This window comes from Schistocerca cancellata, chromosome 4 (genome assembly GCF_023864275.1).
Source record: "Schistocerca cancellata isolate TAMUIC-IGC-003103 chromosome 4, iqSchCanc2.1, whole genome shotgun sequence".
Lineage (NCBI taxonomy): Eukaryota > Metazoa > Arthropoda > Insecta > Orthoptera > Acrididae > Schistocerca > Schistocerca cancellata.
In genome coordinates, this window is record NC_064629.1 from 872,078,893 (window position 1) to 872,098,466 (window position 19,574).

A 19,574-nucleotide genomic window follows, 5' to 3' on the forward strand; every position below is an offset into this window, starting at 1 on the left:
AATGGTTCAAATGACTCCAAGCACTATGGGACTTAACATCTGATGTCATCAGTCCCCTAGACTTAGAACTACGTAAGCCTAACTAACCTAAGGACACCACACACATCCATGCCCGAGGCAGGATTCGAACCTGCGACCGTAGCAGCTGCGCGCCTCCGGACTGAAGCGCCTAAAACAGCTCGGCCACAGTGGCCGGCTTTCTACCACCTCGTGGACAGCTTGCCAAGGAGGGTCCAAGCGAGTTCAGTTACACGAAATGGAGCAACACGGTATTGAATGTCAACCAGCAGCAGAGTTAATTTTACAGATGTGCACTTGCAAAATGCTGCCTTTATTTTAAGTATTAATTTGATTTTATTTTTCAGCTATACCTACGCTGTTCTCTGCGGTCTTCATTTAGAACTTTAGGGATACTCAACATCTAATTTTTCACTAAGTTGTGTATTGTTAGTATACTGTTATATGTGCTCAGATGTAAGTTGGGTTGTGCTAAATGAAAACAAAAGAAAGCAAAAGAAACAAATAAACGCTTCTGATTTTCATTGAGTGAAAGAATGTAGCTTCTGTTAAGTGTCATAGCTGTAGAACATAACGAACTAGCAGTACGACATAAGACTGTGTTTTTCCAGATGCTTTTGAATCAGTTCACGACAGCAGTGCAGCGTGTGAAGCTGGAAGTACGACCATTGTTCCTACCGCAGTTGGTTCGTCTGACAAACCTGCTGGCTCCCGGACTCAACAACATCACATGGACCAACCCAGAGTGGAAGAATTTCTGTAATAGCACTTCGGAAGCAATAAGAAACTTCGATATTCTCGTTACAAGGTGCGTGTTGTGTTCTCTGATATACTTTTTTTATCCTCCTGAAGTGACCTTCATTCACGAATTACGTTGTAACACAAGACAAGACTAAATACGCCCATTCTGCTGACGCCGCCTATGTCAATGTATTATGTGTGCAATTATTAAGATCCGTTGCCCTAATAAAGTTGAATTTCCTTGATATGAAGTACATGAAGTAGAGGTATTAAGTTATTGCGTGTCACACTACTCATTCTTCACCTTCACTTCACATAACACCACGTGACATTAAATACAGGTTTTGTTTTCACGCTTTTAAGTCCAATGCAAATTGTTCACATGTGTCTCTTTCAGCTACAGTTTTATCTGTTATTTTGACAGCTCAGAGAATCACCGTGTGTATTGATCTACTCCACAGAATTTTGAAGACACTATTCAGGATGACTATTCAATGTATATGGGAAATCAAACGATGCACACACAATGAAGAAATGAATCAAAAAATTATGTAACAAAATAATATTTCTGGAGTTATCGCTCCTTTTCCGTAGCTCACAAACAACAAATCGGAAGAACTTACAGCTAATTAAATCGTACGTACGATGATCCTATCAAATATTTTATGGAGCTGCCTGACCTAAACGAAGTGTACGTTGGTCCCAAAATGAACAAAAGGTTTCAGTAGTGAACCGAGCGTAGCGTAGCCGTAGACAACAGATGTTCCCTCGGCCGTCCTCTCCGGCACCTATATAAATACCGCCCAAGAGACAGTAGAGAAGGTTCACTTCGCATTCAGCTACTGTGAGGTCCACGTGTGTTAAAAGTCGGATTGCGCTCTGTCTCGGTGGCGTCGGAGCCGAACTGTGTCAAAGCGCGTAATTTGTGATAAAAACGGATAGTAAACTCGCGAGGACTGTACACCGTCCTGGATCGCTTACAAGGGAACCTCCCCATCGCACCCACCTCAGATTTAGTTATAAGTTGGCACAGTGGATAGGCCTTGAAAAACTGAACACAGATCAATCGAGAAAACAGGAAGAAGTTGTGAGGAACTATGAAAAATAAAATATACAAACTGAGTAGTCCATGTGCAATATATGCAACATCAAGGACAATCTGGACTCAGGAGCGCCGTGGTCCCGTGGTTAGCGTGAGCAGCTGCCGAACGAGAGGTCCATGGTTCAAGTCTTCCTTCGAGTGAAAAGTTTTATTTTCAGACAATTATCAAAGTTCAGGCACGCACACATAATCAACTTCGCTCTCCAAAATTCCAGATGTTCAGATTTGCTTGGACATATGCAGAATTTGACGGTCTACACACGGAAAAATTTGAAAACGTTGAAAACATACGTTTTGATAGAGCACAGGGAAAACTGCGACTGTGAAACTGTTGCATTCATCTGTTGCAGATTATGTGAGAAACTCTAATGTTTTCATCACTTTTTTGGGAGTGATTATCACATCCACAAGAAAACTCAAATCAGGCAAGGTGGAAGAATCTACTTACCCATTCGCCAAGTGTACGAGTTAGGTGGGTCGACAACATATTCCTGTCATGTGACGCACATGCCGTCAACAGTGTCGTATAGAATATATCAGACGTGTTTTCCTGTGGATGAATCGGTTGACCTATGACCTTGCGATCAAATGTTTTCGGTTCCCATTGGAGAGGCAGGTCCTTTCGCCTACTAATCGCACGGTTTTGCGGTGCGGTCGCAAAACACAGACACTAAACTTATTACATTGAACAGAGACGTCAATGAACGAACGGACAGATCATAACTTTGCCAAGATAAAGAAAGTAGACTTTTCACTCGAGGGAAGACTTGAACCAAGTATCTCTCGTTCCGCAGCTGCTCACTCTAACCACGGGACCACGGCGCTCCTCAGCTTATTCTCTCCTAGATGTTGCCTATCTTACGCATAGACTACTCAGTTTGTATATTTTGCTTATTTTTTTCATAGTTCCACACAACTTCTTCCTGTTTTATCGATTGATCTGTATTCAGTTTTTCATGGCCTATCCACTGTGCCAACTTACAAGTAAATCTGAGGGGGGTGGGATGGGGAGGTTCCCTTGTTAGAATTCGCCAGAGTAACCGTTAGTGTGCCGTCCGTGTGAATTACCAATTCCGCGTGGCAAGTGGTGACTATTTCCACTTTTATGGCGAGCATTAATTTTGAACATTTATTGCAGACATTCATTGAGTAATTTTAGTCAGGGCGAAAGATAAAATCTGGTAGGAACGCACCGTAGAGGTCCATAATCGTGCTACAATGGTTTGAGAAACATAATAGTGATCTCATAGATATCTTGGCGATCAAGTTATGGTGATATTAACACGAAAGAAAACATCTAGGACGCTATCTGGCGCCATCTACATGTTCAGAAGCAACTAGCCTGTAAATTATGGGAATTACGTGGCCTGTGCGTACAAAATTGGTGCCACATACTTGTGTAAACCCAACAAGGATTTGCTGGATTCCTGCCACACAGAATAGCTGCTGTAATGTGGACTACCATGCTATTACGCAGGTGGTGATAATGTTTAGGCACATTAGTTTGTTATTGAAATTTGCAAGGAACGATGCAACTGACGACCTACCAATTTCGGTGCTCTGTAACACAGTGATTGGTGACCAGCCAAACGTAACTCTTTTAAAAAAGTTGTCCGCAGCTAGTGGTCGTGCGGTAGCGTTCTCGCTTCCCACGCCCGGGTTCCCGGTTTCGATTCCCGGCGGGGTCAGGGATTTTCTCTGCCTCGTGATGACTGGGTGTTGTGTGATGTCCTTAGGTTAGTTAGGTTTAAGTAGTTCTAAGTTCTAGGGGACTGATGACCATAGCTGTTAAGTCCCATAGTGCTCAGACCCATTTTTTTAAAAAAAATTTCAGCTGCGCCGCGTGATCGTCTTGCCATGGTTCGCGCGGCTTGCCCCGTCGGAGGTTCGATTCCTCCCTCGGGGATGGTAGTGTGTGTTGTCCTTGGTGTAAGTTAGATGTTAAGTTAGTGTGTAAACCTAGTCGGGACCGATGACCTCAGCAGTTTGGTCCCATAGGAACTTACCACAAAGTTCAGCTGTATAGGCCTTAGTTTTCGAAAAAACAGATAATAGTAACGCGTATTGTTTCGTATTATATCGGTCAGGCAATATCACTTCTTAATATTCGTCTTGATAATTCGTCGGATATTAAATACCAAGAAAGTAATCGAAGCACCATAAATGTTGAACATGATACTCTTTGGTGCTGATACTCGCCGGAAAAAGGAACTTGTATCATTTTCACGAAAAATCCTGTGTGTGTGTGTGTGTGTGTGTGTGTGTGTGTGTGTGTGTGTGTGTGTGTGTGTGTGTGTGTGTGTCATTAATGATAAGAAACTGCCTGAATGAACATACGACACGATATCCCTTATGACTGCCTATAACTGCAAATTGTATTATTCTTGCCTACATCATTATATTAGCCTGTAATTATCACACAAAATGTTAATCTTCTGATTTTTAAAGTACTACGTAGGTGCATAAGATCGTTGCGATTTTGTTTTGCATGTTGATATTCCGGTTGCTATGGGTTTATTTATCGATTGCTATTCATTGTTTGTAGGTCAGTGTTGGTATCTGAGTTTACATATTGTCATTTTGTCATTTGGATATAGTGAATGTAGCTGTAGACGCAACAAAAATGGGATGTCAAGTGGAGATTGAGGAACATTTCTGACATATTCTTCCGTTCGAGTTCAGTAGAGGGAGGAGCCGATGGCCTTTGTAGTCTGGTCCCTTCAACCCCCCACAAACCAACCAACCATCAGTACAGGGGGCACAGCAGCGGAGGCAGATAGAAACATTTGCGCCATGTATGGAGACAATGGTGTTCCACAGAACATGACAAATGTTTTTATCGTTTTAAGGACGATCATTTTGATTTTGGTCACTCTCCACGTACAAAAAGATCTTCGGGATTTGATGAAAATGATTTAAACGCGTTAATTCACAATGATTCACGTCAGTGGACTCGAGAACTGATAAATGCGATGAACTGTCATCATTCCACCATCGTGCGACATTTTCATGCAGTAGTGAAGGTCCAAAAAAATGGTTCAAATGGCTCTGAGCACTATGGGACTTAACATCTCAGGTCATCAGTCCCCTAGAACTTAGAACTACTTAAACCTAACTAGCCTAAGGACATCACAGACATCCATGCCCGAGGCAGGATTCGAACCTGCGACCGTAGCGGTCGCGCGGCTCCAGACTGTAGCACCTAGAACCGCTTGGCCACTAGTGACGATAGATGGTGTCTTTATGTTAAAGAAAATACAGGAATGTTTGAGCCCAAGGCTCCCCGTACAAAGATCTGTGCGCATCCACAAATGATAATGTCATGCATCTGGTGGAACAGCGACGGTGTGGTCTGCTACGAAATGCTTCCTCAAGCTTTTACAATCACTGCTGACATTTTTGTCAGGGTCTTGTAGACGCAGTCCAAGAACGACCAGAAAGACTGAAGTGATTTTACTGCACGATAACGCCCGCCCGCACGCTACTAGATTAACAAAAAACACCGTACATGAGAAGGATTAGGAAGTCATTCCACACTCACCTTATTCACTTGATTTTGCACCCCCCGATTTTCATTTTTTCCGCTCTGTATCGAACAACGTTCAACGACAATTGAAAGAAAAACCGCCCTCGGTCACTTTTTTTAACAAATTAACCTGGTTTCAACACTGCTCGGAGTGTCTTCTTCAGAATTTAAAACAAAGAATGGTCTGTATTTTATAACATGGTCACAGAATAATGACTAAAAGCGTATGATAGGGTATAAGTACGGAATCATCGTAAAAGACTGACAGTACTTATATTTCATAAGTGGCATTAGTAGCAAAGATATTTAAGATAAAGGAAACTGTGATGGCGAGCCACTAAGGGCTGCTCGTCACTTGCGTGGAGCAGGTAGCAAAACGGACTGAGGTGCCTGCGTTAACAAATGCGGCCAGGTGAACATGGCACTGCAACGAGCGCGCCATCTAGTGGACGTAGATACACTTAGGCTACTTCACATTGAAATATAGGCAGATATGATTATAAATAAACAGTAATTGGTACATGATGGAAAGCAATGTTTGTTTGATAGTAGCATCCAACATTCTATATCAAAGCTTATAACAGTAAGATAAAACATGAAAACATCATTATGAAAATGTAGATAGGACTGAATGACAAGTTCTAGAAAGCAATATTGACGTGAAATGCAGCCAAGAAACATTTGATAATTGAAAAAAATAGGACTACCTTAGAAGGAAAAGAACATTTCGGCAACCTGCACAAGGAGATCCGAAGTCAGATATCGAGTAACGGCTTTATACCGTTGAAAAAATTTTTGTTACGTAGCTGTAGCTGTTCGTTAAGGATGAGGCTGTCATTTCGAGCAAAGTGCTTGAAAATCTCTAATTCTTCTAGAATATCTAGTTTACGCCCTTTCTTTTCGGTGTGCAAAATGTTGCTATCGCAGATGGCTTTAGGTGAATGACCTGTAATTAGAAGATGGTCGGCAAAAGACGAATTTTGGGGGCTAGTGCCATTTTTTCTTAGCAAGTGTTCTTTATATCTGGTAGTGAAGGCACGTCCTGTTTGCCCTATATAGTAAGAGGAGCAAGTATCGCAGACAATTTTGTAGACACCAGAATTTTTTAAAGGGGAACGCATAGAATGTAAATTATGAATGAAGTTTTTTTTTTTCAAATTGTAATTAGTAGAAAAAGCAACGTTGCAGTCGTATTTCTTTCGAAGAATGCGTTGGATCTGATAAGAGGTAGGCCCCACGAAAGGAACAGAGAAATATTTTTTTGAGTTAGACTGGATAACAGAAGTGCCTACCGTAGGAAGTCTTCAAGCAGTTTTCTTTTTAAGGACGTCATCTACTATGTTAGGTTTATACTGGTTAACTGCTATTGTTTTCAGTAAATTGCTTTCGTCGTTGAAGTTTTCTTTAGAGAGTGGGATGGAAATGGCTCGGTGAACAGCAGAATGAAAAAAGGCTTTTTTATGCCATTATGGATGAGTAGAAGATGCAGGAACGATCTGGTCAGTATATGTTACTTTACGAAAAATATTGAAAGCTATTTTATTTGTTTCTATAGTAAGCGTCAAGTCAAGGCAATTTAATTGACGGGCCTCATTTTCAAATTCGATAGTGAAAGAAATTTTCTCATGAAGATCATTGAATAGGTTAAAGATACGATCAACACCGCCAGCGGGTCCTTTGTAGATGATTAGAATATCATCAACGTATCTGGAATAAGAAAGAATACCTAGTGACGCAGCTGGAAAACAATTAAAAATTTTTTCTTCTAGGGAGTTGATGAAAATATCAGCAAGGATACCAGCTAACGGATTTCCCATAGCGAGACCGTCGGTTTGTTGGTACAAGTGTGCATTAAATTCAAAGTAGTTGTACTTGACTACGACTGAGATGAGACTGATGTAGTCTGTGATTTGTTCATCTGAAATATCTTTTTTGAACTGACGTAATTTTTTTTCTACAATTGTAAGCGCTTCCTGTACGGGGACGTTAGTATAAAGTTTTTTGATCGTAAGAAACTAACTTGGTGTCTGAACTGCATTCTAAATCTTTTATTTTTTGGACTAAGGTGTGACTATTTGGGACGGAAGAATTGTTCACAAAAACGAATGATTTTCTCAGAGATTCATGTAGAAATTTGACCAGATCATGGTATGCACTATTCATACTATTAGATATCGGGCGTTTCAGATGATTAGGTTTGGGGATTTTACATTGAGACTGAAGTTTTGGGGGCTGAGGGTTCATGTTAATGAGCATTTTCTTTTGAAACGGTTTGAGTAGGAAATTTGCGCTGTTGATGGCTGTCCTGACCTCTTTTTGTAAAACTGTAGTCGGATCCTCGTGCATTTCCGAAATATTATTTTCGTTAAAAAGATCTAAGGTTTTGGAAATATATTTAGAGTTATAAGCAATAACTAAAGAGCACCGTTTGTCTGACTTAGTAATTAGGTCTTCTGCTTCTTTAAGTTTATTATTAATGGAAACGACAAATTTTCTATCATGCGTAACGTTATAAATAGGGGCTGTATTTTTCATGAAAATGTTGGCTATGTCATAAGCAATACGAGTTTGACAAACATTATCTATTTTTTACTATCGAGACCAACTTTAAGATCTACAAGCACTTTTTCGATCACATTTCTATCTGACAAGTTGGGCGAGACATTATACTTCAGCCCTTTTTCTAGCAGAACAGTTTCATTTTGTGTAAAAATAATGTTAGTTTTGTTCAGAATTCTTTTGTAAAAAGTGTCACTGCTTTTTTTAAAACGTACTCTGAGGACACTATTCGCTAGAAAACAGACAGAAAAGCTTACTGAGTTTTTCATGCTTCTGTATTATGCCTAGTTTACAATTTTGTAAATATTCGTTAATTATCGTCCTGAGATCGTCAATATTAAAACTATAATTAATATGAAAAATATTTGTCAGTTCTAAGTACATAGTTAATATAAGCTTTCGCGTAGGTAGGGACTAAACCTCTTATTTCACATTGTTTATTAAAATTAATGGCCATACTTGTATTTAGTATTTTCTTTTTAAAGCTTTATATTTGGTGGCAGCCTTGGATGCTTGGGCAGGCAAGAATCGCAAATGGCAGCACGTTCAGAGACCGTGAATAGTTACAATTGAAAGAAAAACAGCCCTCGGTCGCTAATGTTAACAAATTACGTTTGAACGCTTTAATACTTTCAGCCAAAGAGATGGCGCAGCAATTAGAGCAATTAATTACTGCACAGGCCGTCATTGATTCAGTCCACCTCCCATCCCACCTTACGGTTTTTTCTTTTCAGATGTGTTAATAATGTATTGGTTTGGTCCACAAGCTCGTAGTGTTTTTCTAAGTTCAAGAAACACAACAGTTACACATAACACAGACTTCAGTCATCAAAAATACGTTATCCTTCACCATTTACAACACTTTGCGAATTCTGGGTAACTTTTTGATTCTGCGGTTATAGAAACGACATGATTTTTAACCGAAGAACTCGTCGAGCCATGTTCGGAGCGCATTTTCATCCGAAAAGGAAACTCGTTGACCGTTAAATTTTGTACATGGCTGTACGTTCAGAGACCGTGAATAGTTACAATTGAAAGAAAAACAGCCCTCGGTCACTATGTTTTACAAATTAACCTGGTTTCAACACTGCTCGGAGTGTCTTCTTCAGAATTTAAAACAATAATGGTCTATATTCTATAACATTAACGTTCAACGAGTTTCCTTTTCGGATGAAAATGCGCTCCGAACATGGCTCGACGAGTTCTTCGCTTCAAAATCACGTCGTTTCTATAATCGCAGAATCAAAAAATTGCCCAGAATTCGCAAACTGTTGTAAATAGTGAAGGAGAACGTATTTTTGATGACTAAAGTCTCTGTTATGTGTAACTGTTGCGTTTCTTGAACTTAGAAAAACGCTACGAGCTTATGGACCAAACCAATACATTATTAACACATCTGAAAAGAAAAAACCGTAAGGTGGGATGGGGGGTGAACTGAATCAATGACGGCCTGTGCAATAATTAATTGCTCTAATTGCTGCGCTATCTCTTCGGCTGAAAGTATTAAAGCGTTCAAACGTAATGACTGTTGACCTCGTGTTTTTTTCGGAAAGTAAGGCCTAGTGATCTATACTCCACATAAACACATTTAGAGAGACAAAATTGCTTAATATGCTAGCAGGAGTACCGTGCCCTAAGGTGAACATCAAACGGCAGTAATTTATCACAGTAGACATTATCCCCGCTTGTAGTGGCAGAATGATGCTACAATGACCGACAGTCTAAAGCAGAGAATTAGAGGTATGCGTGCCATATTACCATTCATTTTATTTTAACCAATCTGTGGAACATTATTCAAGCCTGGGTAACTGAACAACGTGTTTTGAGTCTAGGCAGTTTTTTCAGTAGCCATAAAAAAAATGGTTCAAATGGCTCTGAGCACTGTGGGACTCAACATCTTAGGTCATAAGTCCCCTAGAACTTAGAACTACTTAAACCTAACTAACCTAAGGACATCACACACACCCATGCCCGAGGCAGGATTCGAACCTGCGACCGTAGCAGTCCCGCGGTTCCGTACTGCAGCGCCAGAACCGCTAGACCACCGCGGCCGGCTAGTAGCCATCATCAACAGACTATTCCAGCCCACATTATTCCTCTTACGGAGGAAGGGAATTTGACTGTGTCGGAGGCTTTGGCATGGTTTGGTGTTCCTGAGCTCACTGCGCATCAATGGATAAAACTACATCGTGTTACTGGAGAATTCAGTAGGCGTGTGGAACTGGACGCTGGCGTATAGCAACATCAGTTCAAAATAATTAACATGTAAACAAGTCACAGTAAAACACACTACTGAGTTTTGCGGTTCGTTTGACAATTTTCCACGCCACCTTAGGGAGGCTTGACTACAAAGCAAACTTGAGCCTATCTAGGAGAATCTCCGTGATGAACATCGAATCTACCTATTAGTGCTTGCTGAGAAAAATACGTGTTGTGGCTGGCAGAATGTAGTATTTTCAGCCGAACTAGTAGTTTCCGCAACTAGTGATGGTTCAGTGCGAGTGTATAGGCCGCATGGTGTCCGTTTCGACCTAAAATATATCCATGACTCATCTTTGTTTCCATGTATACAGTGTGTAAACGGTATAAGGCGCCAAAATTATACAGATGGTACATCTCGGTGTGCTTGACATAAAAGTCTAATGACATTTTCTTGTATCATGTACTTTATTTTTGTATTATTAAAACCCAATGTTCGTAGGATAGATAGTATACGCATTTCTGTTTACGTAGTCCACCGACAGTTCACGGCGTACCGAGCTTATTGCCTACAATGACGGGGCGGCCAGAGAAAGGCAACGAGCCGACCAGAGGATTGAAATCATTAGACGTGCAACGAAGTGCTATGATAATCAGGTGGTACCGAAAAAAGGAATGTAAACGGTTTTTGGGTTGTCAAGAATGTGTAAATCGCTTTACGTGAATTGAATACAACCAGTCTGTTTCTCAACAAGTCTATAACTAAGGTCTTAGTAGTTATGACAAGTTAATATAAAACACAATGTATTTCCATTAGTACAAATTCAATCAATCATCAAGTAGATAGTTGTGCATTAATTACAATCAACTGTTTCACCTTTTTACGACAATGCTATAACGAATACTAAATTCACATTATTTTCCTTCTGTACAACAACATCGTAACGAAAAGAAAACCCATTACTTCGTTTCCTCTTACACCAATACTACAATTAATGTTCGAAATGACCACCATTCGTTCTACACATGCTTCATTACGGCGAACCCAGTTTCGTCGCACTCGTTCACACACATGCACATTGGCCTTTATGGTATTGGCAGCATCTAAAATCTTCTGTGTCAATTCGTCCACATTATTTACTGGCTCAGCATAAACAAGTTCCTTCATATGGCCCCAAAAGTAAAAATCCAGTGGATTTAAATCAGGGCTGCGTGCTGGCCATCGACGTGGACCCGAACGCCCGATCCATCGTCCTGGAAATCGACTATCCAAAAATCTGCGTACTCTGTGACCAATGTGGGGTGGAGCACCATCGTGGAGGAACCACATGTTATGACGTATGCCTAACGGAATGTCTTCTAACAACGTTGGTAACAATGTTTCCTCTAGAAACGTTCGGTAATAGTTACCAGTCAAACATGCAGGTAAAACATAGGGCCCAATGCCGGCCGCGGTGGTCTAGCGGTTCCGGCGCTGCAGTCCGGAACCGCGGGACTGCTACGGTCGCAGGTTCGAATCCTGCCTCGGGCATGGGTGTGTGTGATGTCCTTAGGTTAGTTAGGTTTAAGTAGTTCTAAGTTCTAGGGGACTTATGACCTAAGATGTTGAGTCCCATAGTGCTCAGAGCCAGCCATAGGGCCCAATAATGTAATTATCGAGCATACCCTCCCACACATTTACGGAAAATCGTCGCTGAAAATGTATTGCCACTACGTGGCGAGGATTGTGTACACTCCACGTGCGCATGTTATGGAAATTAGTTATTCCGTTGCGAGAGAAACACGCTTCATCTGTGACGAGTATTTTGTTGACAAAATCATGCTGCGCACTGTGTAACAAAAACCTCTCTGCGAATTCACGTCGTGGAGGGAAATCTTGCTCTTCCAATGCTTGTACGCATTGAATGTGGTGAGGCCGCAGACGCTCCTCTTGCAGAGTGCGATGAACGACAGTGTGCGATATACCCACGTGGCGTACTCTGAGAAGGATCCTCCTGGATGCGGTCCAGAATTCTTTCCTCAGCTTCCAATGTACGATCGGCGCGTTGTGGGCCTCTGCCTTCTGCGCGGGGCAGTAAAGAGCCAGTATCTCTCAGTCTAAGGAAATTAAATACGTACTCGTCAGTTGTATTCTGTCATGATGTAACAAAAACGGAAAGCATATCAGAACAGAAGATACGTTTAGCATACGGACGAAAATTTACAAAGGTGCAGATAACTACTGTACTTTATGAAGATGTAAATGCATAATAATCGCATACAAGTAGAGAATTACAATGACACAAACCTCTGGTGCAGCATCTCGTGGTCGTGCGGTAGCGTTCTCGCTTCCCACGCCCGGGTTCCCGGGTTCGATTCCCGGCGGGGTCAGGGATTTTCTCTGCCTCGTGATGGCTGGGTGTTGTGTGCTGTCCTTAGGTTAGTTAGGTTTAAGTAGTTCTAAGTTCTAGGGAACTGATGACCATAGATGTTAAGTCCCATAGTGCTCAGAGCCATTTTTGAACCTTTGGTGTACAGCAGCAAATGTCTTTCGTGCAGGAAGTCGTCGTTGTGGGAAGCGTTCTCGATAAATTCGTACAGCTGCCCTCGCGACACCTTTTGTCTCGCCATAAATTAAACGCATATCGCATAGTTCATCTATAGTAAATCTCCTTTCCATCCTAACAGTTAACAGAGTTGCAATAACATCTGTACAGGTTACTCGCCTACTGTCGTCGCTCGGTGTATTACAATGACGCAGCCACTCAGGCCGCAGTTGCCTGTGTGTTTACGATTCACGCTCGCGTTGTCAATACGCGCAGCGGGCAATAACAGAAACCGATTGCTTGCGTACGTGCACGGCCAAGTATCTACATTTCCAAAACCATTATCCTGAGACGAACTGTTTTTTATTCCTGGGACAACCATAGGAAATACGTAAACATGTTACTAGACTTTTTTGTCAAGCATTGCGAGATGTGCCATCTGTATAATTTTGGCGCCTTACACTGTTTACACCCTGTATACAGCAGTTTTGTGCTGGATGTATTCCTGAGCTCTTGGGATGTATCACAGGATAGACGGCCGACTTGATGCTGGTAATATCATGAGCCCGTCAGTGTGACAACTATATCATGAGGGATTGATATTTTTACAGCAAAATCACTCTCAGATACACATATTTGCTATGGTGCAGCAATGGTTTGCAGAACAGAAACAGAATTTTCTTCTTGACTGGCCTCCTTTTGCATCACACTTGAGCTCCATTGAAAACATGTTGGCGGAGACTCACTTCATCGCAGTATGCAGACGGTAATTGTGAGAGGGGACAAGTTACTCTCTCATCTATTTTTCATATATGGAAAATTTTTGTTACAATGTTATGCACTTTGAGCGAGACTACAGAAAGTAAACAGTCTGAGGAGACATTGATGGAGCCTGGTAGAGCACTAAAACATGAGGTATTTTTATGGTACTTAGTTCGTAGAGACGGCATGTTGCAAGTTGAAAGCAAGTGGCGATGAGCCCATCTCTCAGTAAATCTTGAAGGGCAGGCCCACCAATGTACAGGGCAGACAGAGTACCCCCCTTGTCGAGACAGGTCTCCAGCAGGACAATGCTGCTATACCTGCATTGGCGCCAGCTGAAGGCTGGGCTGGGGGCGACGGACTTAAGGGATGCGTCTACACAGTGGAGTCGTAAACTGAGCATTGTGTACAGAGGCACACGTAATAAAATTCACAAGTTGTCGTGTTCGCCAATACTGCAAATAGGCCTGTGACCCACTTCCATCGGCCGCCTCGGTCGTATAAGAAACTCCGGCGTCTGAGAAACGTTTATAGATAGAATATTTATGACACCTCATATCTAGGACTAACATGCTCCAAGGCACAGGCGATTTAGGTAAAGATCTTTAAGATTGTATCTTCAATTTTTGCCGTGGGAAGTGACGCGACTTCATAAAGAAACACCTTCTCCCTCCGAGAAAACGTAAGTCCAGTGATTGGCAGTTTCATCTTTTTCCAGAGACGCATGTTTCTTAACTCTTGCGCTGGTTTGACATGAGTGTCTGCTGTAGTGTAGGAGGGGTGATTTAGCGCCTCTAAAGCCCTGTGATTCGCTCAAGACGGGGTGAAGGCGGTGTCGCTCATGCACTTTGTGGAAAATCGGAATTGTTTTTATCTGGAGAGGTGCGAGGCACCCGGGTTCTGGACTTTGGTCTGGAAGCATCTTCTGGTCGAAGGTCTGGCATGTTTGGCTGGTACTTGGGACCTGTCCTAAGATTGACTTCACTTTTGAGTAGTAACACTGGGGAGCCTGTGGTGAAGTTCTTACTGTTCCGACAATGTAACTTCAGACGTCTCGGACTACTCGTTTGCTGAAGGCACACTTATTCGTTTTTGATTTATCAGTCTTGACGTTTGGTATCCTTGTGCGCTCTGTCGTATAAGTGAGCCAAATTGGTCCTTGGTATGACCAGCGAACGGGTGTGTCACACACTGAAATCTACCATGATTTCAGGGCTCTGGTAGAGAGTAAATTGCGATCCGTCTCCCTGATTGCTAGGCCGTGAGATTATGCATTACTTTCGTGGCCGATATCGTTTCACAGGTGCCGTCTTAGCCTCGCCTCCGCTGCACACATCTCGCTGCAAGTTACATCACTGTACGAAGCAAACAGGGTAACGTACTGCTGCTATCTCCTTGTCAGGGTGTACCAATCTCAATAGCCAATTGCTCTCAGCTGCACTTATATAGTATAGACTTCTGTAGATTATCGATCAAAGTCTGCTCCTCGTCAGACCAATTCAGATTGCGTTGTCCACATTTTTAAGGCCAGAGAACTTGACTCACTTCTGCCACCCAGGATCCTTGTCCATTGTGGTCTTAAACCACATGTTAGTTGTTTATGATATTCTATCATAATGTGTTTAGCATAAATTATATTTGTCTTTGTTTTTGGGAAAATAAATGTTGTCAGTAAACTAGATTTTGCTTACACCTGACACCTTTCACATGTCGTGTATCATATGTAATAATAAGTAAATGTAACAAAAAATTTTATACTCGTAACATTGCTGATTAGGTCGTTAGAACTTTTTTTCACTTATTTTTCAGTAATTCACATTTATTGACGCATTTCGAGATTACCTGATCACCTAATGTCTAAGAAGAAAGCCATAATTCGTCGTACATTGTCCTGTGTGAGCTAATTGCTCCAGAGTACAGCTGCTCCAGTGCCAGTCATAACAGTTTACCTAGCTGTTCGTTACATCCAACAGCAGCTGACGTGTGTTATAAGAACAGTCACGGTGACACCAAGAAAATGCATAAAAGTAGCGACTCGCAAACACACATACACGTTTCTGTGAAACAAGCTACAGCCAGATATTGTACACTGCTTCCTCTCAACAGTAACTTTAAAAGAATAAGCTATACTTCGGTCAAAAGTAAGTGCTACAACATGGTAGCAAGTATGGAATATGGAATGTCACCTGCCGCACACTGTCTGAAACACAATGAATACAGGTTCCAATAACTTCAGGGAAATAGTGACATAGGGAAGCTATACAAAATAAGATGAGAATATTAGGAGAGTTATACATTCGAATATGTTACCAACGGTACAAGACACATCTAGTGGAAATTAATATACTGAATGGTATCTCAAATACATTACGACTGATTAAAATAACACTGCACGAAGTGTGTGACTAACCTGAGTTAACACATTGTTTAACGCTACAAGTAGATGAACCCAAAGATTAAAACAACAGATACACACAACGTACGCCTAATAGAACTGTCTGAATATATTGCAGAATCACAGATGTAAAACGTTCAGTCATACGGGAAAATGTTTCGATCTACATCTCATATAACTAAGTAAAAGAACAGAGGCTTTTACAAAGCAACAAGAAAATGCGCTCAATTAAAACCACTATCCAATTGTAACTGTCCACAGAGTGCACAATTACGTGACAATTGGTAAGTCTGTATATATGTTGAAACCTTCCCGTCTCCTCTATATCTCTTGTGTTACGCAACCTTCCCTTCTACAGTAACCTATGTAAACTTCCCTTAGGATTTCTATCTCTTGCTTAATAATAACAAATGAAATCTTCCCTTGAAATTAATTCTCTTTCTCAATCTTCACATACAAATTTAATTGCTGCTTATTAAAGGTGATTTTCTGATTATTTCGACGAAACATAGAATGTGTCGTCGCCGTGGCCCTCAGTCGTTATCCGCAATAACCCAAAATTGTTCCTTACCTTTATACTGTTACTGTATCGACAGCTGACTGCTACATCGAACTGCGACATAAATATACTTACTCTGTTTTACTATACATTATTAGCTGCTGGTGGGCTGTCATAACAAGAGCTGTATTTATTACCAAAGCTGACCTTATTCTTTAATAGCAAAGCTGACGTTATTCTTTAACTAATTTGACTGACGATACGTAATTCATAGTTAAACTTTTTCTTGACAACAATAAAATTTTGCAAAGTTTTACGTTGATGGTTTTTGGGATGGATTATAATCAGTAATGCAATATTACTGGCAAAAATTAATTATATTCTGAATGAAATGATTTTACAAACGTTCAAATGGGACTTACTTTTTACAATAATCTTACAACTAGCATTGCGCAAACATACCTTCAGTAGTCTTGAGTTTCTCAAAAAAATAATTCAATAATATTAGTTCATCTTATGATAATAGTTAGCTGATGTCTCTGTACATCCGCTTATAATCTCTTGTAAATCATTACTGGTGGCTGGCAGACACACCGCTCCTCTCAACCTCTCGCTTCAGCCCTGCTACCGACTCGCTTCACATCTCCCTTATTACTGACTTCCTACGAACGCTAAAGTGCGGTCTCTCCCGCCAACAATGCTTTCTGGTGCATACAATCCCTGCTACCAATACAAAATGTGTCAATGCGCGGTCTTCCCGCTCTTTTCTTAAAATGTATCCATACGCGGTCTCTCCCGCCCTTTTTAAAATTATATCAATGTGCAGTCTCTCCTGCCAACAATACTTTGGTGCAGACTTTCCCTGCTACCACAATTATTTCCAACATGACAAATATTACTTATTCCAAGTTAATCCTATTAATAAAATATAAACATCTTTCATAAATTGTGGTTTGACAATAGACAATAGAAACATACACGTCTTACAATGTGATGTGTCTATGTTTTTATGGTATACTTTGTTAATAGTTGGTTCAATAATTCTGTGTGTCGTACTTTTTTTCCAGTGACGAATTCATGGATTTTAGTGTTCCATTCCATTGGTTTTATGTCACCTAAATCATGTAAATCCTTTTATGTAAGTTTTGACGTTGTGTTACGTACGTGCTTTCGTTAACATGTAAATCAGTTAACAGGATTGTGACAGTCTGATCTTGTAATGCTTGCTATGTTTTCTTCCAATTCGTATACAGGAACCTAAAGATGGTCCGTGAACGGAAACCGAATGTTCAATAACGAAATTTTATCTGCAGCTCTTGGCGGTAAATCATGACGTTCTTATAATATTTACGAGATGTGGGGCACCAACTTTTGAAAATACCACCTGTAGATGGGTGTGCAGACGAACGTAGTGTTAGTGTAAGAACTACTCCTTAGGGGTGTGGTTATCGAGTTCAATGCGTATCGACGATACACGACTGTCGCGGTCACAAACTCGGCTTACTGTGGCAGTTGCACGCAGTCGATACGCGGCTTCAAGCGACCGCGTTGTCGGGATATATGCCGCCACATCGGCTTAAAGTTAACATGGAAACAACAATACATTTACAGAAACTAATGACACAGAATAAAACCAAGTTTTCATAATGTTCAGAAGCAAACTCTTTTTATTGTTTATTATTGAATAACGTTGTACTTCCTCTTCCATTGATTTAGCCAATCACTTGCCTTCGGTCTAAATTTTTTATTCGATATCGTGAATAACAGTCTAAAAGAAGAAAGCACCTCCATTTGTAACTGTGTATTTGCTCATTTCGTACATCGCCCGAGCCTGTTGTTCAAACTCTTTGGGTCGTAGAATATTAACGTCAGGAACGTGCCTACAATCTTGACAGTCTCATGACGCATTCTTTATGATAAATGCATCGAGTCGAATTGCTTGAGACATGTGCCTTGATTTCTCATCGCTAGTTCACACACTCGCCCCAAGCTGGTTTAGATGGCAGACGCAGAAAATGTACGTATTTTGTCCAACTATTACTTCCATTTGACACTTGTTTTCGTTGTCATTAACTGTATTTACTAACAGCGAGAAGATAACTTATGCCTGCATTGCAGTTGAATAGCAGTAGATCAGACTCTAAAAGTAAACCGAAAAGCACATAATTCGAAATACAGATAAATAATTATTTATGTAATAGTGGTGTATCTTAACACAGCTTATGTACGAGCAACGAATAACAGAAAGAACATGCAAGTGCATTGCCGTAAGGCTTGGTAATGTGTAACAAATTGCAACTATATTGTGTTTTCCCCTACGTTCCTTACACTCGCACACAAACTAGTTGTTTGAGAGAGTTGTCTAATCAGTTGATCACTACTGCCTCGCAAAATTGTTGGTCTTTTCTGTAGGTAATACACGCACAGTTTCCGAGGCAATATTAGGCAAATGAAACTAATCCGCCCGTACCATGGTATGATTGGGGTATTTCCGTGGTTAGTATGTAGGCTAAGACGGCCGGAGTGGCCGAGCGGTTCTAGGCGCTTCAGTCTGGAACCGCGGGACCGCTACGGTCGCAGGTTCGAATCCTGCCTAGGGCATGGATGTGTGTGATGTCCTTAGGTTAGTTAGGTTTAATTAGTTCTAAGTTCTAGGGGACTGATGACCTCAGATGTTAAGTCCCATAGTGTTCACAGCCATTATGTAGGCTATGATCATAATTTAATGTGTCTGCCAGTTCAAACATCCTATCATTAATCTCGACCCACCGCCGCACATTAGTCGTGTCCTTGTGATTTCATTAACGGATTGATATTGAAACTAATTTTTCTGTTTGTTGCTATAAATTCTCTACATCCTGTAAAGTAAAATCTATCTTTCCGATATATGTACCACGTATTGCTGATAATTCTCGTACTTCCTGTTTCCAGTTTCAACCATCTGTCGGTTCCTACTATTATTTTGGACTTGGTCACAGCTGTGGTTTACTGTTATTTTATAATTGTCGTTTCCCATATTTTATATCTGATCGGTTGTAACAGTTTATTTCTGAAATGGTGGATTTTCGTCTGGGGATCCACGACTTTACTCTAACCTAAAGAAAATATTAAATATTTCACACGTGCTCTACTTATCGGATGTGCGCCTCAGATATACTGGACCTCAAATACTGGGCCTCGAATATTTCTGGAACCGTTTAAAAAGTTATAATTAATTTTTTGCACAGATGATCTGTGTTAGCGTAATC

At 40.9% G+C, this 19,574-nt stretch overlaps 1 protein-coding gene across 1 annotated transcript in view; it reads left to right on the plus strand.

Moving 5' to 3' along the window:
- The window catches only part of LOC126184483 (dynein axonemal heavy chain 5), a 976,026-nt gene that overhangs the window by 251,906 nt on the left and 704,546 nt on the right, over positions 1-19,574 (plus strand). Inside the window, exon 18 of the mRNA XM_049926874.1 lies at positions 630-826. Within this exon, the coding sequence (XP_049782831.1) occupies positions 630-826 (197 nt within the window). The remainder of the gene's footprint in view (positions 1-629; positions 827-19,574) is intronic.